Below are 26,196 nucleotides of genomic sequence, written 5' to 3' on the forward strand. Positions count from 1 at the left end.
CAGACTAATTTTTTGGGTCTACAACTCTACCTCATTCAGGTAAGTTTTTTTTCTTTTTCAAATGTAACTACACCCATCAAAACAGTCTTTAGAAATATCTATAAAACATAACCAGTTAATAATTGCTTATTACTGTTCCTGGAAATACATGGGATACTCCTGTCTAGGATTAATAAGTAATGTAATTATTGTGCAGACAAATTATTTTAATAATTTCACACAGTTCATAACACGAGAATAAAAGACACATGCATGCTTTGAAGAGATTATAAAAATGCAGGGATGCAGGGTTTCTGCATTGTAACTTTATCTCTGTTTCAGATATAAAGAGATAAGAATATGTACCAAGTAAGTATTGTCGCTGCTTATGCACTCACTCAAAACATACACCCATACACAGACATACTGTACCAAATCATTCACAGAAGCACGCATACGCAGTTACGTATATACTGTATACTCAAACAGTACAGTGAGAATTCAAACTATTCAAAAATATTTTACGAATGCTTTGTCTGGTACAGGATGCTCTTGAACATGAATGGAGATAGTAAATAGCTATACAGTACTGGAAATTGGTAACCTGCCTTCCTGATTGTAGAACACACAAAATATATAGATTTTTTTTCTGTGTAAAGGTGTGAACATTATTTTAATAAAAGAGAATCATACTTTCCCATCTTAATAGCAAATTGACTTGTGGGGCTTTAAAGAGTTAGAAATATATTGAGTTGTATTTAACACAGAAAATTACTTTTACATTCCACATAAACCCCAGTAAAGCTTCTTTGTGATATATATTATTTTAATTATAAAAAATGTAATCAAATGAATGTACTATATACTCTGTAAACATACAAATACACTCACATACTTGCACACGTCTATAAATGATTTGGACCATAGAGGTTTACCATTGCCCACAGTTAATAAGGTAGATTACATGTTAGTTGTTATGTGTTTAATAGCTCCGTCACACATACATGTTCTTTTTGTCTTGCAACTGCACACATTTTTTTGCAATTGCTAATGGTGCTTTGCTGTGAAGTAAGAGTTCTGTGGACAAATATACATGTTAACAGAAACATGCAAACCAACAAACGTTTTAATATTAGAGAACACAGTTATTCACTGATTGTTTTTCCCATTTCTTAGCCTAACAAAAGAGCACCAGGAAAACTCGAAATTGCAATCACCACAAGGGTGAGTATAAACAGTTTTGCTCTAATTTATAGTGACGTGTTTGTGGAGTTGTCACAGTAAGCCACAGCTTGTCTGTATGGTGCCCCACCATGTATTCATCCACTAGAAAGACCTCAATATAAACGGAATGCTTCAGCTATGTGCGTTAGTCTATATCAGGTCAGTCACTTTGGTGTGTCTGTTCTTCCTTAACAGGCATATGAGGAGTAGCTTATTAAATAAAGTATAATTCTATGTGTGTGTCATGTGTAGTCTGTCAATCAACATTAGAGAACCACCCTCAGGCTCAATTACGCAAGGACACTAGACTTCTGCTATGTGTGTCTGCATGTGTTCAGCGATTAGAATGTAAAGTTTACAAGCTGTTTATCCCAAATAAGTGCTAAGACCCAGAATCTGCCCTATACTTCTGCAGCAAGTGCATACAGTGAAGAGGAAAAAGGATTTTATTCAGAAACCAAACAGAAACCTTAAACTACTGATTGTATTTCAAAAAAAGAAAACAAGATTACAAAGGAACTAATGCCAGTATAAACAAAAGGGGAGTGAGAGTTAGAGAATAAATTATATATATATATATATATATATATATATATATATATATATATATATATATATATATATTTAAGTGTTTTTCCCAATTTGGACAAGGAGGATATGACAAAAGAGGGTGGGACAGGTTTAGTGATGTATCTTGAAATAACTCTTCAAGGCATGTTAAGCCCTATGAAGAGTGCAAACAGTTGGGTTCCAGAAGTAAAAATCCCATTCAGTTTCTTCATATAGGATATGATTTATAACAATAACTTATAAACCATTAAAAAGTTACAAGGAGAGTTACAAGGTTGTTAATCAAAGAACTCCTAAGTGCCTCTTCACTTCCGTGAAGCACTGTGAATGTAATAGTCATACAGTCATAATGATAATAATAACCTCGAATGTAATAGTCATAATGATCATCATAATAATGATAATCTCTCTACACTCTCAAATTACTTAAACATTTGTATGTCCATATTTTGTATTAAACATACATCTATTGTTTCCATATAATTAGCATCTTTAAATATTTTTTTATATTTCTTCAGGATTTTTAATTTGTCATTCACAACATTTCTTTGGATTGTAGTAGTTCTTACCCTGATTAACATCATAAAGTATGCAGTTATGTACCTTTTGTCTTGTCAGATTTTCCAGAGATTTATTTTTTTTTTTGCTTTCAATCAAAGTTTGTAATGTTGTGAATCAAATTGTTTGATTTTCTGACTGAAAGCAGATGTTGACAGGTAACCAGTGAAACTGGTAGAGTTTGGGTGTGATGTACTGCAGACATTTCACTTAAAGTCAGTTAAGTTAAGAAAGCACCATGTTCAGCCCACAGTAAGACACACTGTCCACATTTGTTTGAAAAGTATGCAGGAGGTCAAAACAGTTTAGAATAATGACAAATCACAAGATGAATGCAATGCATCACAACTGATTATTTTACACTGTTATTATTTTATTGTACAGGCTTTCATACAATCAGCCCAGTGTAGTTGGGTAAGAACATACACTTAGTTAACCTTTTTATATTATTTATTAATGATGTTTTAATACTACTTTGCATTTCATTCACATGTATGTTTATTTGCTCATTTAAAACAGCCCCGATGGCAAAGTTATTGCCATGACACCATGGTTGGCCCCAATTGTATGGGAAGGAACTTTTGATTCATTCCTGATTGAGTCGATCTACAAACAACAAAACATCACCATTGCAACTACAGTCTTCGCTCTTGGAAAGTGAGTTGTTTTCTATCTCTTCCTCTGATCTTCATCGGCTTTGAATTTAATTGTAACATTTAATTGTAAGAGTCAGACAATTAACCCATTTAATCCCAGATTTTTCCCAGACATGAAAATATCCAAATGAAGTGTCATTAGTAACCCTTTGAAATAATCAATAATTTTTTTTAATTTTTTTTTTGGAAAAGTGTGTGAAAAATTGTGTTTTATGGTCGTCACAATTGTGACCGGTGGGATAAGGTGAGTACTGAATAAACAGTCATAAAAATAGTTATATATCTTAGCCCAGCTATTTTAAACTGTTTGATCACATTCTAGGGTAACTATTATGCATAAAAAAACCTTATACAACATTGATAGGAACACTGAGATAAAAAAATTCAACCAACGCATTTCAAAATTGTTACTTTTTTGTAAAATATATTACCAGTATTGCAACATCAATAACTTGTTACAATAAATTGTAACATTTGAATTTTTAATTTAGTGCAATATTTTGTCATTGCAACATTTTATTGCAATTTTCACTAACAACTGCAATTGGATTTATATTGTATACCTAAATTCACTGTTATCCCACTGTGACCAACATGTTTACTCACACTTTTTCTGTGACATACAGCGAGAGGAAAATTAGTATACCATTTTCTCCGCTAAGCCTGCATGCCAACCTGTTTATCTAGAGCAGTGGTTCTCAATTCCAGTCCTGGGGACCCTCTGCTCTGCACATTTTGCATGTATCCCTTATTTAACACACCTGATTGAGATCATCAGCTTGTTAGGAGAGAGAGCCATGACCTGAATTAACGACCTGGTGATCTCAGTCAGGTGTGTTAAATAAGGGAGACATGCAAAATGTGCAGAGCAGGGGGTCCCCAGGACTGGAATTGAGAACCATTGATCTAGAGTAGTGACAGATCCTGCTTGTGGGGTTTAGCTCCAGCTTGACACACCTGAACCAGCTCATCAAGATCATCAGGCTCACTAAGGCTGGCTGCACACTAGACGATTTTCAAAACTTAACCATTTGTAAAACCATGGGAGACCACAGACATGAAGACAGTTCAACCGATTTTTAGCCTTATAATCCTCTGAACGCGCACTCTAGACGATACAACCAGACCGCGAGACCACACACTTGAAGATTAGGCTTGTTTGAGATTTTTGAGTTCGGCGACACTCCGTCTCGATCGGGAACAGCTAAATAATCGTAATGATGCCACACAATAGAGGATTTTTGGGCAAAAAAATCGCTTGCGACAAGCCACGAATCGGGGGTGCAGATCGGCCTTAAAATCGGGCTTAAAATCCTCTAGTGTGCGGCCAGCCATATTAGTTGCAGTAGGATCCTAGGCTGGGAGTTTGGGGGTTTCCAGAAAGCAGGGTATGTCAAATAACCTCAATGACTGACATAACTTTCAAGGTAAGTAGCCATAGCAACTTACTTTCTGAACAAGCCTACTTTTAAATATTTAGCATCAAAAAAACAGTAATTATTGTTCACAATAATAAAAGCATTTTAAAGATTAAAAGAAGATTGCACAACCCAACCCAATATTGTTACGAATCTGGTCTGCACTTCCGTTCATTCACCACCAGAGGTCACTCGCTCACCACATGGACTCTCACACCATACATAACACTGGACTCCATTTCCCATCATTCATTGCACTGATTGCACACACGGCTGATTGCACTAATCACAGGCACACCTGATCCCACGCACACACTGATCACACACCTTAGCTGTGTCCGAAACCACTCCCTATCCACTATATAGTGCACTATATCGGGTGTCAGCCATTTTGTAGTGCTGTCCGAATTCTGAGTGAACGACTTCATTCCCTACATTCGTTCACTACTTTTTACCCACAATGCATTCTGATTTCGAGTGTACAACCGATGTACACTCGCTGAAGCACTATTTCCCACAATCCAATGCGGAGAACCGACGAGCTGTTAGAGCGGCGGGAGCGAGCAGTTTGAACGAGAGATGCCGTTTAATTTGCAAAATGATGAATTTGGTGGATTTTTAAAAATGTTCGTTGGTAGTGTATTCATTCTGATGTCAAATTAACGGTCGCCTGAGGGCGCTCTACGGCCATCTTATTTGAGTGCAAAAATGCTGCTCGGGAGAGTTTCAAGATAATACAAACAATAAATACATACAATTATTAATATGTGCTAATGTGAGTTTATTTTTGTTGACAATATTTTAATAGTATTTAATGATTATGACCATATTACAGAACAAATGAATAATATACCATCAATGAAACCACAAAGCTGATTACAATAGTCATTTTAAGTGTTATTGCTATTAATATTATTTTCTAAAATGAGGTACATGAAATATAAAAGTACATCTAAGATGTTTTTGCAACAGCCAAGTCTCACGCGCAGTGTACACGTCACCGTCCCTGTTCGGACTCTGATTATTCCCTTGCCTGGATTATAGCTCGTGTACCTGGATTATCTCTCTGCCTTGCCCACTGGATACTGTTCGCTGATCGTCGACCTTCGCTTGCCCTAGGATTACTCTGTCTTGTCCCCGCCATACCTGTTTGCCATTGCTCGACCCTGCCTGTATTTATGACCATGCCTATAAATAAAAGCTTGCACTTGGATCCGCACGTCTCGCGTCTCGTCAGCCCCGTTACAATTTTTTAGTTATTTATATACTATCTTATAACCTGTCCTCTACCCTTAAACATAACCCTAACAAAAACCTCAACAGACCACTACATTTAAATAGAAACATGATTTGGCTTTTTTTTAGCAGTGAGGTCAGCTCACTAGTCAATGTTCAACACTTTCACTGTATCAGTGCGGACATTAACACCTCACATGTGTAGTCAAACCTGTATACTAATATAATGGATACTCCTTCCTGTTACCAGTTTCATTCCTGTTACTAAATAGTTTTTTCTTTAAAAAATAAAGTTAAACCACTATTTTTTAAATTAAGTTTGGTTAAACATAATTGATCCAACTGTTTAATAAATTGCATCATAGAAAGTTGATAAGCTTGAGGTTTGAGTCACCTTTAAAATGAAAGAAAAAATGGGTTTGTGTACTTTAGAAAAATACACCTTGTGTAGATAAATAGTGACTTTTTATGATAAAAAATAATGTTTTTTGACCATGAAACCAACAATTTCATTAAAATAAACACCAGCCTGAGGGGGAAATTAAGGAATTTGTTGATATCATTTTAAACATGCTTTTTAAAAGACATTAGAATTTTGGTAACAGGACTGAGAAAAATGCATGCATCTTCCACTTAAAAATTGTGTAAACAATTAAATAAAGTTACCTGAGATTGACCAACACAGATTTTGAATAGTTAAATATGTGTATTACTAGATTCAGTCTTTTAAAAAATATAGACTTTTTTTTTTTTTTTTTTTTTAAAGAGTTTTGGAAGCAAATTTCACCCATTCGGTGGAATGACCCAACTAATGATAAGGTAACCCTGCTTTCTTGAATATCCTGCTTTTCCTCATGTCTGAGTTTATCCCAATATTACAAAAGGTAGTGTGTGTTCGAACTAATCTCTGCACACCGCTGATCTAATGTTTTGTATGGTCTCAAATGTACAACATATCGAAGTTTGCTGTACAGCCTCCTTATGGTGAATACATTGCCAAAAGGGGGAAAAAACAAGTTTTTCCGTTTAATTCATTACTTCACATTTCAGCCCCTCTTTTTTCCCCAGATACACGCAGTTTCTTAAAGATTTCCTGGAGACCGCAGAGCAGAATTACTTTGTTGGATTTCGTGTGCATTATTACGTGTTCACCGATCTTCCGGAACAGGTTCCTTCAGTGAAACTGGGTGAAGGACGTCAACTGAAGGTGTTGAAAGTGGCTAGTTCTAACAGATGGCAGGAGATCACTTTGCGCAGGATGGAAAAGCTGGAGAAACTGATCGAAAGTCGATTGTTGAATGAAGCCGACTATGTTTTCAGTCTTGATGTGGACACAAAGTTCTACGGGCGATGGGGCGCAGAGTCTTTGGGTCGTCTTGTAGGTGTGCTACATCCTGGTTACTATCAAACACCACGTGAACAGTTCCCATATGAGCGCAGGCCCGAGTCTCAAGCGTTCATTCCTTATTCTGAGGGTGATTATTATTATGGAGGAGCTGTGATCGGTGGCTTAGTGAAAGATGTGCATGAGGTTGCTAAAACCTGCCGGGAGCAGCTGGACATTGATGCAGCTAAATCCATTGAGGCGGCATGGCAGGAGGAGTCTCATTTGAACAAGTACTTCCTCTATAACAAACCCAGCAAGGTGCTATCATCAGAATACCTGTGGCAGGACTTCAAACCTCACACAAACGAAGTCAAAATCATTCGCTTTTCTCAAGTTATTAAAAACTATGCCGCAGTTCGTCCAAACCCATAATAGCTGTTAACTGAAATATACATATTTATGTACTTTATATGTAATTCGAATGAAAAGGCATTTATGTAAATGTAACTGATGTTCTTGATTGGCGAACAAATCCTGTGGCCAAATATTTTTTCCTCTGGTATTGTATTCATCAACATTTGTACTGCTACTCTCAAAGGTCATTTGCAGGAAAACAGTTTTACAATTAAATGGAATCAATGAGAGATAAAACAGTCTATCATTATTGTTATATGTCAACAGCATGAATGGACTATCAGATTTAACCACTGCCAGAAAGAGTAGCCTACTGATCCAAGATGCTGGTTCATACTCGCTTATCAGTACTTTTGCAAAGATGAAAGCGAAGGCAAAGAAAAGGTGCTTTGCGCATCAAAAACCAACAATGCTGAAAGATTTGAATAATGTGTTCCATTTAGTCAAAATAAACATGATCTAACATTGGACGTGAAGTAGCACTGGGAGTGTCTTCTTGTATATAACAAATTCTGAATATTTTGTATGTTTGTGAGAGATTGTTTCCCATTTATTCTAATTTTCATCACCCTGGATTTTGGTCATGTGTGTTCTGTCTGTAATGTACAGTATGTGTTTTATAACCCTTATGTGGTTCTCACCAAACTCTTGGTGTTAAAATAAAATCAGAACAACTGTTTGGACTTAAAAATTCCTGACAGATAAAACACTGTGGTGGCCGAGAGAGCTCAATCCGCTGCAAATTAATAATTTAACCATGGTATTTGTACAACTGTGCAACAAATGGTCAGTGTTGGGCTAGTTACTCAAAGAATGTAATATATTACTCATTACTAGTTACTCCTTTCAAAAGTAATATTGTTACTTTACTTATTACTTTCTGGCAACAGTAATTAGTTACACTACTAGTTACATTACTTTTTCTTCACGGTCCACAGAAGTTGTAACTGTGTATCTTCCACATAAAATTCTTCTAGAATGTTACTAACAACATATTTCTGCCTCATCATTTGAACAAAATCCACATTGGATCACAATCAGAAGTTATTACCAGCACTCAATAGTGATTGATAATGGCATTCAAGTAGAAGTGTTGTATTAATCTCATTAATTATTATGTGTAGCTTGAAGTTAATTGTAATTTCGCCGTTACCCATATCCAATTATATTTCATTATGTATTTTATGAAATCACATAAGTTTGTAAGAAACTGTTTAATTATAGTAATATAATGTAGCACATGCTGATCAGAGGGATGTAATGCCAGAGTAAAGTAAAGCCACAACTTGCACAGCAGTGTTCAGATCATCTTTTTTCCTGATAAAATCAATATAATGCAATATTTCTATCTGCTGAATGTAAGCTTTTCCATATTCCAAGCTTAAAGCGAGTCGTGAAAATTATGAAAATAAATCTAGGAATTATTTGATTGTTAGATTTTAAATCAGTGGGGTTGAGGCATCAAAAGTAACTAAGTAACTAAGCTGTTTTATTAATGGTAACTGTAATATTATTACTGAAATCTTATTAGTAATTAGTTACACTACTAGTTACTGCAAAAAGTAATATTATTACAGTAACTAAGTTACAGTAACTAGTTACTGCCCAACACTGCAAATGGTTATGGTAATTAGTTGTGTTGCGAGTATTTGCAGCACGTGTCTGTATTTGGTCACATTGTGAGTATTTGCTGCACTTTTTTTTAAATTATTATTATTGTGACGTGATGTGCAGCACAACTGATGAATTTGTTTTCTTAATTTGCTATTTGCTTTTTGTATTTGCATGTGTTTTCTTTAGTCTCAGCTCGTTGAGCTCTCTCTGCCACTGTAAAACAGTTTATTTTGTATATCAGTTCAAAGGGATACTTCTCCAAAATTCCATTTTTGGGTAAACTGCCCTTTTAACCACAACTCTGTGAAAATCTCAACAGACTGATGATGAAGTTTGTTAGGTGAAGCACAAATGTCTTCAACAATTCAAGTCGTCAAGAACGTGTACATACATACATAAAATACAGTACATACAAGAGGAAATGAAGGCCGGCAGATTAACACTGCAAATGGAGTAAATGATTTGAGAAGACTGTCATTTTCACCTGAATGTCTGGTTATGCTTTTTTGATTGGGCAAAAAAAAAAAAAAAGAAAGAAAGAAACAGATATATACACACATGAACTGTTCACAATTAGATTTATAACATGGATTTAAAAAAATAGATTATTAAATAGAATATTTATTTCATGCCAACTAGTCTGAACCAGCTAGGATCATCTTGACCAGATAGCAGTTAGCCAAGGGCTAATTACTGTTTAGGTTTAGACTAACCTACGTTTTCAAATAACGGAATATAAAAAAAACACTGTCCGGGTTCTGTCACTTCGGTCTAGTTTATTTGTGGTTTTGTGACAGAGCCCTGACACCCTCTTGTCTGGTTTTCTTGTGAGCGATTGGCTTCGAGTGGGCTAGGGTTAGCTCGTCTGCGTGCTTTGTTTCATGTTGGAGCGTAGTGTTTGGATCCCGGCACTCTTGTCTTGTACATGCTCTGTTTGGGTTTTGTGTCGGGGTGGGGTGGAGCGGGGCAATTTATATAGCACATTTCATACACGGTGGTAATTCAAAGTGCTTTACATAAAAGGATGTGAAATAGTCATTAAAAATAATAATAATCACAACAATAAAAACAAGGAATTAAAAAAAATGATATAAAAATTGATTTAAAACATATAATTTAAAACAGTTAAGAATAGAAAATTATTATACATAGTGCAATGAGTTCGGACGTAGCACAGTGCTCATTTGACAAATGCACAGCTAAACAGATGAGTTTTGAGTCTGGATTTAAATGTGGCTAATGTTTTAGCAGATCTGATTTCATCTGGAAGCTGGTTCCAACTGCGGGTGGCATAATAGCTAAAAGCGGACTCCCCTTGTTTCGTGTGAACCCTTGGTATTTCAAATTAATGATCTGAGTGGTCTGTTAGGTTTATATTCAGTGAACATGTCTGCAATGTATTTAGGTCCTAGGCCATTGAGTGATTTATAAACGTGTAAAAGTACTTTAAAATCAATCCTAAATGTAACTGGAAGCCAGTGTAAGGACCTGAGGACTGGTGTAATATGCTCAGATTTTCTGGTTCTAGTCAGGATCCTGGCAGCAGCGTTCTGGATGAGCTGCAGCTGTCTAATGGTCTTCTTTGGAAGGCCGGTGAGGAGACCATTACAATAATCCACCCTGCTGGTGATAAAGGCATGAACAAGTTTCCCCAAGTCTTGACTGGACATAAAACATCTAATTCTTGCAATGTTTTTGAGATGATCGTATGCTGATTTAGTTACTGCTTTGACATGACTACCAAAACTAAGGTCTGTCTCCAGAACCACCCCAAGATTTTTGACTTGATTTTTAGTTGTTTGACCCCTAGAGTCAAGGTATGCATTCACCTTGAGAACTTCATCTTTGTTTCCAAATGCAATGACTTCAGTTTTCTCCTTGTTGTTGTCCTAGTTTTTGTTTTTGCTTATATTAATAAAAAGCCCTTGTTTCCTGCAATTGAGTCCCTGCTTTCTATCCCTTCACCCGCACCTGACACCCACTGTGAGCAGTCTTAAAGAAAAAATGCAAAGTAACTTGTAAGACTAGTCTAGGCAGTTCATGAAAACTGGCTCTGGTTGCTTGTTAATAACTGATAACTGCTAATAACTTCATGCTCAGAATAAATATTCAATTGAACTGTACATTAAAAGCATATCTGAACAAGACACCTCTAAGTCAGTGAAAGTTGATACCATTAATCTCCAACCAGTGCCATGAATAGGTGACAAATATAATATTTTAAGTTCTCTTTCTGTGTTTATGTTTTGTAAGCTTCTTTGTGTTTTCTGGGTGCATTCAAATCTTTTGCAAATCTAAATTACAAATAGTAAATTCAAAGTCAAGTTTTTTAGATATGTCCTTTAAGATTACAAAATCCCAAAACAACCATTAAATTGGATCACCACAACTTGTAAAAGAATCAGGCCATCAGTGATGGGATATTATTGAGAGGAATACCACTATCACGTGGCATTTCATTACATGGTCAAAGGTTACTCTAAACCCAAATAGCAGAATTTAATTTCATCATGTCTCATTAATTGGTTTATATGCTTTATTTGCTTTGAGTTTCATATAGTGCTCTGAAAATTGTCTCAGAGCACATTTAGAGTGTGCCAAGTGTAAATCCCCCATGAGCCAACACTAGGGTGACCACCTGGCAATAGATCTGTTGCGGGACAATGCGGGACACGTGAAAGACAGATACATTTACTACTGTTATGCTATTTAAATACTGATTTACATTACGTCCGTTGTCTTATGCGCCATTTTATGTTTCTGCCGGTGGATGCCCACACTCCAGGTTGCTTCTGGCAACATATCCAGGAGAGAGTATAGGTTTTGAGCGCGCACGCATAGGCCTAATGTAAACACGTAGAGCACATCTGTTTTGTGTGAGAGTGAAGAGAATTCTGTGGTATCTTGCAGGATGATTGAAAAGTAAAGCAGACGAGACAGGAGTAGCGAACACTCAGCATGTTTACTCCACTTCCAACTCACGCTCACGTCATTACATCACATACGTAAAGATACAACAGTTCAGGACTTACTATTTCAAAATAGTAGTCACAATGCAATGTTACTCAAGAACACAACATTTCCCCCCTTTTTAAAGAACATACTTTGGGGTAACTAGACAGCAAGATTAATCGCTTAATCTATTAATTATTAATCTGATAGCAGAGTCATCTTTGTACATTTAACCAACCTTTAACTCTCCAGTATAAAACACTGTAACATATATTTGAAAACAGCAGTGATACAGATTGTAACAATTCTGTATTATTAGAACTTATTGAGTCAGGATAGCACACCTTGGTAGCATAAGCAATGCAGGCACAGTGCATGCGATACATCAGATCTAAGGAACATAATCATTTAACCAACTAGGTTTATGAGTGTTACGTTTGGGTCTAAGAGTATGAGTATTAGTACAGTGACCAGCGTTCTCAGCAGAAGTTGTTGTTGTTGTGCATGGGAATGCAGTGAGATTGGAAGCATTCCAAGTTTTTCCATCACTCAGAACATATGTACCCACCCCCAGTTTTTTGTTAACTTTGAGAGGGTCTGTGAACTTCCTGTGCCCCTTAGGAACATGCAGATGGTTCCGAACTCTCACTTTATCCCCCTCCTGGAAGCAAGAAGTGCGTGCACCGCGCTTGGCATCAGTATACAGTTTCGTTTTATGTTGCAGCCGTGCAACCCTTTGGCGAACAGTCATATCAGTGGGTGAGCACACAGGAGTGGATGGCAGAATAGACAGCCTTGTGCGCATTTGTCTGCCATAGAGGAGCTGAAAAGGTGAGGTACCGGTTGCAGCATGTGGAGTGGCACGGTACACCTGCAAGAAGTCAGTCACAACAGGTTTCCACGGAAGATGTTGCTGGATGGCCGTTTGGACAGTGTGTTTGAGAACACGGTTAAATCTCTCTACAGCACCATTAGCTGCTGGATAGTAGAGAGAGGAACGATGGTGACGAATATTCCGTTTTTCCAGAAAAGCAGCGAAGGCAGCAGATGTAAACTGAACACCGTTGTCAGTAACTATGCTCAGTGGATTGCCATGGCGACTGAATACCGATGACAGAAACGAAACCACAGAGTCCGTAGTGACGGTGTGAGTAAAGGAGACCTCAGGCCATTTGCTGTAATAATCGGTCAATGTAATTGCAAACCTGCAATCAGATGCAGCAGTGTCAAATGGTCCGACTATATCCACAGCTACTTTCTGCCATGGTCCATCTGGCAGCGGCACCGGCTGAAGAGGAGCAGGATGTGACTTCACGGTTTTGTCATTAAGTTGACATACATGACAGGAACGGACAGCATCGTGAACTTGAGCATCCATCCTTGGCCACCAATAAAGGTCACGGAGGCGCTGTTTAGTTCTCACCTCCCCTTGGTGTCCTTCATGCGCTATGGAAACCAGTGTAGAGCGAAGAGCAACAGGTGCAATCAGTCGTGAGCCTCTGAAGATGAATTTGTCCTTAACAGACAGTTCCAATCGCAGCTGATAGTACGGCAACAATTCAACATCCAGTCCCTTGGGTGAAGGAGGCTAACCATTAGAAATCTGTGTACGAAGTTTGGTTAGTGCAGGACAAGAAGCACATGCAGCATCAACATCAGCAGCGGACAGAGAATTACAGGTGGCTGACAGGAAAGCAACAAACTCCTCATCCACATCATCATCCTGAGCTAAAGCAACCGCATTGTCTGTGGAAGAAGCAGGTAAGGGCACACGTGACAGATAATCAGCAGGAGCATTTTGGGAACCTGGGCGGTATACCACATCATAATTAAATGACATGAGGCGTGCAGACCACCTTGCTACACGAAGTCCAGCACGGCCAACTCCTTTAGTGGTAAGCAGGGTTGTCAGAGCCTGGTGATCTGTACGTAGAGTGAAACGGCGGCCCCATAGATAATTGCGCCACCTCTCAACAGCCCACACACATGCTAATGCTTCCTTTTCCACTGTGGCATATTTACGCTCTGCAGCCGACAGCGTGCGGGAAGCAAAAGCTACAGTACGTTCAATGCCATCTGGGCCGACCTGAGAAAGTATGGCGCCCAGACCATAGTCAGAAGCATCTGTGGAGACAATGGTGTGCATTGCAGGGTCAAATAACGCCAAAGAAGGGCTGTTTGCTAGCAAATGTTTTACTTTGGTTAAACTTTGTTCAGCCTCTTTTGACCAGCTGAATCCATTTGGAGCTTGTAAGCATGCGCGCACTGGAGCTACCACAGTGGCAAAATCAGGAAGGAACTTACTGTACCACGACATAAGTCCAAGTAAGGAGCGCAAAGTAGATGCATCAGACGGTGCAGGGGCATTGAGTATTGCCTGTACTCGTGACTCATCAGGACGAAGGCCCTCTGCTGACACTGTATGTCCCAAAAACAGCAGGCTGGTTTTCCGGAAATGACACTTGTCTTTATTGAGTTGTAAGCCAGCGGCTTCTAGACGCTGTAGCACCACTTGAAGCGTTTTGTCATGTGAATCCATGTCACGTCCGTGGATGATAATATCATCCAGATAATTTTCAACCCCTGACAAGCCAGCCAGAATGATGGTCATCATTTTCTGGAATGCTGCAGGCGCTGAAGCCAATCCATAGGGAACACGGCAGAATCGGTACAGTCCATCATGGGTAATAAAGGCTGTGAGATCGCGACTGTCCTCGTGCAGTGGTACTTGGTAGTAAGCATTAGTTAGATCAATAGTAGTGAAGACAGCAGAACCTTTAAGAGCAGCGAGCAGTTCATCCATGTGTGGCAACGGAAAAGAGTCAATGATTACTGCTTTATTTGGCCCTCTGAGGTCAACACACATCCTGATTTTTCCAGATTTTTTCTGTGTAACAACAATTGGTGAAACCCATGCAGACGCGTCTATGCGTTCTATCACCCCAGCTGCTTGTAAGCGATTTAATTCCTCTGACACAGCACTGCGAACAGAGAGTGGCAGGCGGCAAAGTTTTTGGCGCACGGGTGTGACTGTTTCATCCAGCTTTACCCGGTGTACAAAGTTTTTAGCACATCCGAACTCTGTTAAATCAGCAACAGTGCACTGTAACACTGGTACAGGAGGAGCAAGGTCAGAAAGAGCATTAGAAGGCAGTACTTGACTGTTCTCGATCCTCACATGCAGTGCAGACATGAGGTCCCTCCCCATTAGTGGTGTGCCTTTTTCCACAATGAAGAACGTAGCAGGTACTGTGTGGTCATGTAACGAGACATTCGCTGACAAACACCCAACTACCGGAATTTGAGCTTTTGCGTAAATCACAAGCCTGGCTGTTGGTTGTGACAGTGCAACATTACTGAAATGGCATGCATAAGTACTATAAGGCAAGATAGATACAGAAGACCCGGTGTCAACCACCAAATTCACCATAAAGGCTCGATCGGCAGAGGTAGATATGGTTACTGTACTTGTGATGCTGGGCGGGCGGGCTGGATCTTCTGTGTACAGAACAGTAACTTCTGGTAACTCAATTTCATGAACCTCGCGCGAATTTGATTGTGCGGATCGGCACACTTTAGCATAATGTCCTGTCTTTTTACACTTTCTGCATGTTGCAGTTGCAGCAGGGCAGTTTGCAGCGTCAGCTAAGTGTGTCTCTGAGCCACAGCGAAAGCAGGACTTCCTTTTCCCCACGTGAACAGGATTAGGAGGCACTACTTGTACGGAGGCGGTAACTTGGCGGGAATTTGAAATGGATTTAGCCTGATCAGAAGCTGATTCAATCTGACTCGCTATTGTGACAGCTCTGTCCAGTGTGAGATCAGTCTCAAGTAAAAGTCTCTCACGTATTCGTGGGCTAAGCACATTTTCCACTAACTGATCGCGAATCATCTCATCAGCACAGGCACCGAATTCACATGTAACAACAAGTTCAGGCAAAGCAGCAACGTATTGTATAACTGTCTCGTGAGGAGCCTGGCAGCGTTTACGGAAAGCGTGACGTTCAGCCACTATGTTAGCTTTTGGCACAAAGTAGGCTTTTAGTGCAGCTTCTGCATCCTTGTACGTCGTACCTATGTTAGGCAATGAGTAGAAAATTCGCTGTCCCTCTGTGCCGAGGCAGTGAAGCAGTACAGCTCTCTGTCTTTCGTCCGGCCAGGAGTCCCCCGTTGCGTCAATCACTCGTAGGTAGTTTTCGAAGATCCGCAACCATGTGCAGAACGGCATAGCAGGCTCGCCGGGGCAAGGCAGGAAAAAACTCGGAAAAGGCACGTTGGCAACAGCCATCTTTGCGACCAAAAATAGCGGAAAGAAAAAAAATCTTAATCCTCGTCGCCAATTTGTGGTATCTTGCAGGATGATTGAAAAGTAAAGCAGACGAGACAGGAGTAGCGAACACTCAGCATGTTTACTCCACTTCCAACTCACGCTCACATCATTACATCACATACGTAAAGATACAACAGTTCAGAACTTACTATTTCAAAATAGTAGTCACAATGCAATGTTACTCATGAACACAACAAATTCTGCAGCGGAGACATTTGTTGCACTCTCGCATTACATAATGCATTCTGGACACTTGTCATTAAAATAACGCCATAGAAACCACCTCAAAAAGAACTATTAAAATGAGAAGAAAGTCGTGTCTGAAAGCTGCAATTGTGTTTTTTTGTTTTGTTTTGTTTTGTTTTGTTTTGTTGTTGTTTTTAATTAAAGGAGAATATCGTGTTTTTCCATGTGCGCTCGACCATTTCCGTTGGTGGTGCTCGAGCGCTTGATGAGGTCCGCACATCCTTTGCGCCGTCCACCCAGTCGTCATCAGCGGAAAAAACCCTGGCCGTTTCTCAATACCAAGTACGCAAAGTTCGGACTTGCGTCCTCGGTAGTTCGGACTTCGCAAGTTCGACTCGGGAGTTCGTACTCTCGAGAAGGGGAGGACTCGAGTCCGGTAATTCTGCAAATGGAACAGCAGCGTACTTGATAACACCAGTCAGCTCGCCTAAGTTATATACACTGTATTACAATACAACGAAATACGATATTAAACACCACTGCCTCTTTTTGTTTTCATGTAATCATATTAATAGCCAAAAAAATGTAGTTCAGGGAACGCACATATTACAGTGAAACGAAATATTATATCAAACAGCGTTGCATCTTTTCTGCTTCATTTAAAATATTAATAGCCACAAAAATGTAAACGCATACACACATTACAATAAAACGAAATTATATCAAATACTGCCTTTTCGTTTTCTTCAAAATATAAAATACAATCCTCTTTTCGTTTTCATTTTAAAAATATAAAACATTAATACGTGGTTGTGCACATATACTCTCACTATGTATAATAAAATGAAATATGACAAGCACAACTTTGCATTTTTTGTTAAATGTCAGTTTTAATGAACAATATAGCCATCATAAAAGTATAAAGTATAAGAGACTTATGTAATAGGAAATAAAGACAAAAGCAAACAATTCAGTCACCTTAACAAAGTAAGCGCTGTATTACGATTAATAAATAAATAATTTATGAAACATAACTTTGTGCTCAGCCAAAACGATATGACCTGGTAGAAATAATAGATTCGTGAGACCAAAGATTGTCTGTTAGATTTACCCAAAACGAGTTTTACCTCATGTTTAACCACTACAGAGACATCAGAGCCAGCGGCAAATGTCAGAAGGACTAGCCGCTGTGAGGCTGCTCTCGGCGGGATACATGAGCAGTGAGCGCCCGGTGATCGCGTGGAGCTCACGTCTCCGAAATCGGCGAAACAAATTTTCTAATAGGCGCTATCTTTATAAATAAACCGCAGATTTGAGTTTTAAACAACTACATTCTCGCCTGAAATACTCGCCTGGCATTTCATGACACAATAACAGTAATATTTTTAAATTTTGCAGTTTTCCCCTCTGCCATTAAAGCTCGCTGATTGGTGCGAAATGCATTCTGGGATACCTGGCTGCCTCAAGTTCGCACAAGTCACCTCTGGATGCAAGAACACATCCGGGGATTTGAACTGTACTTGGCTCGATGTGAACTTTGAATTGACCATATGCACCATTACTTCCTGGTTTTAGATAAGCCAGCTCAGTCATTTCCGGTCAACTGTACTGTGCCGAAAGGGGAACGTCCTTTGCTCGGTTTCTCTACATAATCCATTAACAATTTGGAGAAAATTTTTATCTGTCTAAGAGGACCAAATATCCACGTATACTGTTTCAGGAATGACAAAAGCGAATGTTAAATTTACGCGAGTGAATCGGTTAAATCATGCGGCGAATCATTGCTATGATTGACAGCAGCAACGGAATGAATCATCTGACGAGCCGATGTCAAAATAGAGCTGTGCATTAACTGATTCAGACTAACAAAACTACAGCAGCAAGTCTGTGTTGGATAAAACTTTAAAAATAGTTATTAAATTAAATCTAATCATTTCAAAATATTGAATGCATTATTGAACATTATACCAATTTATTTATTTTGTATTTAGGTATTTAAATAATTCGACATTATAGGCTGCCCTCTGGCCTTATTTATTTATTTATTTAAATGACAAGTGACTTTGTGACTTCCTGCACTTGCTATACTTTATACTTCAGTGCGATAAAGTACTAAATTTGTTGTAATATTTATTTTATAATAAATCAGACGTGAAAAAAACTAGGCAGGCAGCTGCAACCAATGAGTGATCTTATACTGCCATCTCCTGGTTATAACGGTAATTTCATTTTCTTCTTAAAAAGTCTTTATTTTTCGCCGAGACACGTTATTGGCACATTTCTTCATGTCGGCTTCATGAATGAAAAGTGTTACCACACAGAGTTGAGAAATAATAAAGGCTTTAAAATTTCATAAGTTTTTAAAAATGTGTTCATGGCTATTTAAGGTAAGATATTGATTATCAAGAATACCATTAAGAAGTCGTTGAAGAGATTAGCCTAACTGCCTAAACAGTTAGGATAGTGTTTATTTGTCAGCATTTAAATGTACGCATCTGGGTACTTTCCTGGGATTACAAAAATCTGCATATAAAATTATATGTTCTTTAATAACATGAAACTGTATGTTAATGCCGCCGTCATTATGTTGCAATTATTTTTTTCTCAGATTCTGATAAGAATGAGGCAAGAGGTTTCTGTGAGAGTCTCTACCTATATATAGCACATATAAAATGAGCTTCACGGAAGATTACGAGCTGGTTTATCTTTATCCGGAAGTTCTAAAAAGCGCTCCGTGCATATGGTCAATAGACATGGGCTGCGTCCGAAATCGCATACTACTTGTGTAGGTACTGCATTTGAATTCGAACGTACTACTCGACCGTTAAAAAAGTACGTTCTATATAGTATGAATGAGGGTAGTATGAATGGAATTCGGACGTACTACATCCGCCATGTTGATGTTGTCACGTGTCATGCGTCTTCACAACAGCGCGAAAATTTAAAGAGCCCACTTCACTGCGCAAACATCGTTAATGATTTAAATTCGTACCGCTCAACAAACCGTCTATTTAAAGAAAGCAGCGTTAACAAGCTGATGTACTACATTGAGGTTAACTTAACTCCATCTGATCGGTAATGATTAGATATCTTTTTACACCTAATTCACACAATCGTTTCATCTGTTTGTTAAACCCTCAACAAGTCAGCCGTTTACTTGGATGATGTTAAACAAGTACAAGTTAACCACAATGAACATTAACAATGTTTTTCCCTGAGGTACTTTACACTTGAAGACATTCCGCCATTTTTCGAATATGACAACGCCTCTCCCGCGGCCTTATGGGATAGTAAAGTGTCCATCGTATGCCTACTACAGAACTCGGAAGGAAGTAGTAGGTCATCCGGGTACTTCTCGCCTACTATTTTTCGAATACTATAAATTCGGACATACTACTCGCCTCGCATACTGTTTTTCGCATACTATATAGTAGGGAAGTATGCGATTTCGGACGCACCCTCGATGCACGACTACTTCCGCGTTTTGTGTCAGTTGCTCCGCAACTTCCGGTGCTGCAGCGGAAGCAGTTTTTCCCTACCGTTTCAATGAGCGCTCTCAGCATGGCATTTTACACTCGCTGCTTGCAAGAACTTCCACGGATTACAGTGAACGATGTAAATCGAATTGTAAGATTAGCATCGGTCACTCCAAGTAAAAAGGAGAAGGGCTTCAAACTGTATATTTCGACCTATATCGACAACTTTGAAGGTACGTATTCTCAAGCTAACAAGCTAACGTTAGCTAGCTTCGTTTGTGACAGTGCATACTCTTGTTTACTTAACCTTTTTAAGATCTTCTGTTTTTATAATTTCGCTAATGATATTATGTTAATACGATCTGTATGACCCTTTAAAGCTATGTAATTTTTTTCAGTCTCTGAAAAGGATCAGGTGACAGGAGAGATCAGCGTGAGGGCGACTTGTTTCAGATCTATGAGGAAGACAGAGAAGCCACATAGTTTGAGAGTAGGGAGACAAAACTAGAGAAATAAAGGATGGATTTATTGTTCATATTTTAAAATGTTTACATTTTCTAAACTTTTTTTTTAAATTAAATTTCTATTAATTTATACAATAAGTTTAGAAATGCAGACATAAGTCTATTCAGTAAATAAATTTAGCACTTTAAAAGAAAGATACAGATTTTGAAAGATTGTTATATATATAGATATATTTATTTATATAGATAAATAGATAGATATTTGTTTCATTTGGGGCCATCCATTTACTATGTCATTGTTTAATTATCTTTACAGATTACATTAAAGGACTCCAAACCTGTCATACTGTCCCAGTGTAGCTGTTCCTGTGTTGCTGGCACAGCACTGTGCAACCATATTGTTGCACTATTGTACCAGACTGCACATTACTCTCAGCTTGGCATCAGTGCAGTTCCTCCAGTTCGCAGCTGTACTGAAACTGAGCAGAGCTGGCACAAACCACGAACAATGGTAAGTTTAAGTGAATTTTCAAAACTTTTTAGAATTAATTATATTAAATGATTGCTTTCCTAACATCATTCCTGGAGGCACACAGACCTTGTTTTAAATTCAACTCATTGCTCTTTAAAAGACCTAAAACTTGTGTGTCAGATTAGTGAGATGACATGCACTGTTGGTGGGCCTCCAGGAACAAGTCTGGCAAACACTGGTTCATACTAAAGTGACTATTGGTATTCCTAGGGAGTCCGGCCAGGTCCTGTCAGTGGGATGGTGGTTATATCTGCACGACCTAAAGAAAGGAAACTCGCAGATGGCTTAAGGTGCACAGTGCAATCAGTTACTTACTTAATGTAGAAGTATAATATGGGATTGTTTAAGATTGTTTACTATATGGACAAAGAGAGAGTTCACAAAGTCATGGCATTTACTCGCTCTCATGTCATTCCAAACCCATATTACTTTTAACACAAAAACATATATTAGGCAGCATGGCTGTTTCAGTCACTATTCACTTTCATTGCATCTTTTTTCTCCATACAATTAAAGAATGGTAACTGAGTCTATAAAATGTGCAACTTATTTTTCATACTATTTTTATTATTATTATTTTTACTAATTTTCATTTCAGGAGTACCTTGTATAAAGGTGTTTCCAGCGACTTGCCTGACCTCTCAGTCCTGCAAGTGGCAGAGGTGTATAAGGACTTTACCAGCACTACAGCCCCTTTAGTCACCACAATGGGGATGTCCAGTGATGATTGGATGGTGGATTCTGCTTTCGGTAAAGTTCAGGCTGGGAGTGTTCTGTCATACCAACAGCCAGCAGCAACAACACGCAACGTTACTCCCCATCAAGATGCCCCACCACGACCACCTCTGCCTCTAGATGGTTACAACCTTGACCCATCTGTGTGCTTATTTGTACATAGCAAACATGAACTACTGCACATGAAGTCACTGGCAGTAACTCTGGAAACGGCACACAAGATTCAGGATGCCACCAAAGACCAGAGTGCTTCAATGGATTGGCACTCCGTTAGAAAGCCACGAGTAACATCGTCCCGATTTAGAGAGGTTTGCCATGTAAGGGGGCAGAGCTCTGCTGAACACTTGGCTGAAAGAATCCACAAGGGAACTCGCCAGACAGCAGACATGAAGAGAGGCCTCGAACTGGAATCTGCAGCGGTGGAGGAATACTGTCTTTTGCGTGGAGTGAACTTCTACCCTTGTGGATTCTTAATTCACCCAGATGCACCTTGGCTTGGCTCCTCTCCTGATGGTATCGTTTACGACCCCACAGAGCACCAGGTTTTTGGCATTTTGGAGATAAAGTGCCCAAATCTAAAGAGTTATGTTGACTGCCCTTACCTGAAGCTGCAGAATGGCACACCAGAGCTAAAACAACAGCATGCTTATTACTGGCAAGTGCAAGGTCAGATGCTGATCTCGGGATTGGACTGGTGTGATTTTGTTGTGTACGCACAGGATGACATGATGATCCAGCGCATCTACAAAGACTGTAGAATGTTTAAAACTATTAGAGAGAGGGCTGACCATTTCTTTTTTTATTTCTACCTGCCAAGATCCTTAAAAATGTAAAAGAAAAAAAAAAGAAATTCAAGTTGATTTACATTGTAAAAAAGTTATTTATTTACAAATTTTCAGAAACACTGCATCAAAGTTATTTATATGTTTACAGAAACACTATCAGTTATTTATATGTACATTAGGCTTGGGCGGTAATACGGTAATATGGTATACCGCGGGATCTAAAAATAGCAACGGTATCAGTTTCAATACCGTTATACCGTCATAAAAAACAATGCACTTATATAGGAGACGAGGATATATATTAAATATAATTTATTTAATGCCTAAAAATGCGTATGCTTGGTTGTCATCACATGACAGCGTGGAGGAGAAAGAGAGGGGGGGAAAGATGGCGAGTCGCGCACCAAGTGACCTGGTCTCGAAAAAGAACACAACTTCTGCAGTTTGGCAGTATTTCGGGTTTCGACCGAACGAGAAGGGAGAGGCGGTAAATACGGACGAGGCAATTTGCAAATTGTGCAACAAAAAGGTGACCGCGAGAGATGGAAATACCTCGAACCTAAGGTCGCATATACGAAACCACCATCCACTCACACTGCTGCGAGGATGGACCCGAGTTCACTCAGTGCAACCAACATGATCTCACAGAATTCCGTGTAATGTTCACGGACATAATTAACCTCCGAATCTGTGGTGGCATCACGGAATCGCCGAAAATTCCGTGATGGACTCACAGAAGTGATACCAATGTAAGTCACTGACAGGCATCAGCCATGGTCCACGCACGGAAACCCTTAGCATCAATATGCCGACGCGATACTGGGAAATTTATCGTCATCATTATTGTTCAGAACTGGGTAGGTTTAGGGTAGGGGTGGGGTCCGGTACTCCAGTGAAAGTATAACTGCATCGGAGTCACTCTTTTTACGTGGTCCGATGCAGCGCTGGTGTTGAACCAGTGAATCCGTGCATGGACCACGGCTGATGCCTTCTGTGAGCCCAGCACGGAATTTTCGGCGATTCCGTGATGCCACCACAGATTCGGAGTTAATTAAGTCCGTGAACATTACACGGAATTCTGTGAGATCAGGTTGGTGCAACAGTTTCAACGCCTCCCGATGCAGGACCAACAACATCTAGGTCCACCGACAGCCGCTTTGCAATACTTTTTATAATATGGATGTTTATGTTAATTTAATTCTGTTTGACTGTTGTATTTGCACTTTTTTCTAAACTGCTATTTGTTGCTAATAAAAGTTGTTAATATTGTTGTGCATGTTATTGTTTCAGTATTAGTGTTTGGTATTCAGTTTCTGAACGGTTTAGGCACAAGCCAACAGTTTGGTGACACTGTCTGAGCCTTATGTCATAATTTTTTTATTATTCACGGTAATACCGTATACCGAGGTAAAATAGGGAGGAGGTTTGACGGTATCAGAATTTGGAAACCGCCCAAGCCTAATGTACATGTTTACAGAAATGCTGTATCAAAGTTATTTATTTACATATTTTCAGAAACACTATCAAAGTTATTTATATTTACATGTTTACAGAAATGCTGTATCAAAGTTATTTATTTACAGACACATTATTAAAATTGTTCACATTTAATCAACACATTTAATCAACTGTTCTCTTTTTGACAGGTAAGCAGGTCTGTAGACTTTGCATGGCACACAGTCATCCACGAGAAAACCTTTGTCGACCATAATAGCCATGTCAGGTTTCAGCAGAGACACAATCCCAGACTGCTTGAGAAGCTCCTTGTCACTGATGGATCCTGCATACAGGGATGACACAAAGGTGACTGCGCCATGTGGTGCCATACCAATTAACCCCTTGAAGGTGCAGTGGGATTTATAAGAGGAGAACACTTCACTTTGAAGCAGGAGAGAGGATGGAGTTTGGCACCGCAGCTCTGTGCAGTCGATCACCACTTGTGTGTCTGGATAGTCCTGGAACTCCTTTGGCATGTGAGCCTTGACCGCCTCCTCAGACATCCAGATGCGCACTGATCCAAGAACGGTATAAAGAAAATTTGCCCAGGTTGTTATAATTCGACTCACGGTGGACTGATGAATATCAAATCTGTGAGCCAGATCCCTTTGTGTCAGACCAACTGAGAGATGAACCATGAAGAGAAAAAACTCATCTATGGGCTGCAGGCATTGACCCTGTTAAAAAAAAATTAAAACTTTTTATATGTGTGTTTATACATGGAGAAAGTAGCATTTGCAGCATTTAAATTTTGTTTTAATGTACTGTATAATATACAAAATTAGAAAGGAATGATAAATGAAAAAAAATATATAATTACAGATGCATTGCCTGATGCTCCACCTTCACTCCTAGTTGTAGCTGCCCTTGCTCTGGTCACACGAACCATGTTGTGGGATGCAGGTTCAATGAGTCTCCAGAACACCATCAAGTGATTGTACGTCACAAACCTACATAAGATGTGGGACATGTTTGAGATAATACACATCACAAAATGACCAACAGTTTTATCTTACTTTTAGATTGTATTGTAGCTTACTTGTATAGTATACGGGTTTACTGACATGTAAATAAAATATCTACATGGACATACTGTATTATGCAAAGACCAGAAAATTATAATACAGCATCCTAACAATGATATAATATTATTTATAAGTTTTAAATCTTACCTAGTGTAGAACCGTATGTCATCGTCTGATGCAGCAAATCTGCCCAAGCAAAATCTGTGACGGACAGACAGTTCTTCCACCTGTTTCCTCAGTTGTTCCACTTACTTTCGGAGATCTTCAGTCTGATCTAAAGAAAGATCGACAGCCGCAGGAATGGGAAATGAACAATAATCATGCTCCTCATGCTGGAGGTCCACAGGCACAGGATCTTCGTTCAGTGGAGGGGAAACTTCTCTCCTCTGCCATGCCTTGGTGCAGAAGTGGAGTAGTTGTTCCACTCAAACAAAGTGGGCACTGCACCTTTCTTCAGTAGCCGACGTCCTGTGGGAGTCGATGGCTCGATCAAATCATCACTCTTGAAGTGACGACTGCAGACTCTTGTGTTAGGAGTGATATTAAAATCCTCACGTCGGATATAGTGAATCCATTTTTTACTTGTTTCCTTGTCCAAAGGGAAAGTATGGAAACTAACCACCGAATTAAACCTTGAGGATGTGTCACATAACGGGACACAGCAATACATAGACGTTGCACCTTCACGCCGAAGGCACTTGAAGCTTCTTGAACTCATTAATAAAATGTTATATTTTAATATAATATACTAAAATGTTGTTACTACAGTTAATAAAATATATAATATAAAATAATTACTTGTAATTGCTAGATAATCGAAAATTTGACAGAAAGACCGCGCTATTACCACAGCTTGCTATCAGAGAACGCTAAACCGGAAGCTCGCCTACAACTGAGATTTTAGCGGAAACACGTAGGCGGTGGGCCGTGCATAGAGTCCATTGAGACAGTACTTGGGCGACGACTGATGACGTTTCACAAGTCCACAAGAACACAAGTACAGACAAGAACGCATATTGAGAAACGGCCCCTCTCTACCATAGACATCATATTAGATAGACGCCCTATCGACCGCTACTGCCTATTGGCGCTGACGAGCGGTGGGGCCGCCATCTTAAACCAGTCACCCGCTCCATTCACTGTAATGTGTTTGGCTGGTGCAATGAGCTGTCAGCGCATTTAATTAATCATACCTCACTTAATACCGAACTGATTTTT

At 39.1% G+C, this 26,196-nt stretch overlaps 3 protein-coding genes across 5 annotated transcripts in view; 2 read left to right on the forward strand and 1 right to left on the reverse strand.

Moving 5' to 3' along the window:
• Nucleotides 1-8,058, forward strand: part of LOC131540759 (globoside alpha-1,3-N-acetylgalactosaminyltransferase 1-like) — a 29,444-nt gene extending 21,386 nt beyond the window's left edge. For both annotated transcript variants that reach the window (XM_058775992.1, XM_058775993.1), the window contains exons 2-7: nt 4-39; nt 322-348; nt 1,156-1,203; nt 2,716-2,745; nt 2,851-2,988; nt 6,710-8,058. In XM_058775992.1, coding sequence (XP_058631975.1) covers nt 4-39; nt 322-348; nt 1,156-1,203; nt 2,716-2,745; nt 2,851-2,988; nt 6,710-7,400 — 970 coding nt within the window. In that variant the 3' untranslated portion in view covers nt 7,401-8,058. The remainder of the gene's footprint in view (nt 1-3; nt 40-321; nt 349-1,155; nt 1,204-2,715; nt 2,746-2,850; nt 2,989-6,709) is intronic.
• Nucleotides 8,059-18,989: 10,931 nt separating this feature from the next.
• LOC131541039 (uncharacterized) lies at nt 18,990-23,142 on the forward strand. Of its 2 annotated transcripts, none has more exons than XM_058776523.1 (4): nt 18,990-20,430; nt 20,721-20,915; nt 21,147-21,226; nt 21,535-23,142. In XM_058776523.1, the coding sequence occupies exons 1-4, from the start codon at nt 20,398-20,400 to the stop codon at nt 22,502-22,504; spliced, it is 1,278 nt and encodes a 425-aa protein (XP_058632506.1). In that variant the 5' UTR covers nt 18,990-20,397; the 3' UTR covers nt 22,505-23,142. The 2 variants fall into 2 exon arrangements, with proteins under 2 accessions (XP_058632506.1, XP_058632507.1); XM_058776524.1 differs by having other exon boundaries at nt 18,992-20,173; nt 21,535-23,140.
• An 882-nt stretch (nt 23,143-24,024) lies between these two features.
• LOC131541040 (uncharacterized) lies at nt 24,025-25,217 on the reverse strand. Its single transcript, XM_058776525.1, has 2 exons — nt 24,774-25,217; nt 24,025-24,630 (listed from the first exon to the last, which is right to left on the reverse strand). Exons 1-2 carry the CDS (start codon nt 24,939-24,941, stop codon nt 24,064-24,066), a joined length of 735 nt encoding a protein of 244 aa, XP_058632508.1. The 5' UTR covers nt 24,942-25,217; the 3' UTR covers nt 24,025-24,063.
• Nucleotides 25,218-26,196: the final 979 nt, after the last annotated feature.

This window comes from Onychostoma macrolepis, chromosome 05 (assembly GCF_012432095.1).
Source record: "Onychostoma macrolepis isolate SWU-2019 chromosome 05, ASM1243209v1, whole genome shotgun sequence".
NCBI classification, from domain to species: domain Eukaryota; kingdom Metazoa; phylum Chordata; class Actinopteri; order Cypriniformes; family Cyprinidae; genus Onychostoma; species Onychostoma macrolepis.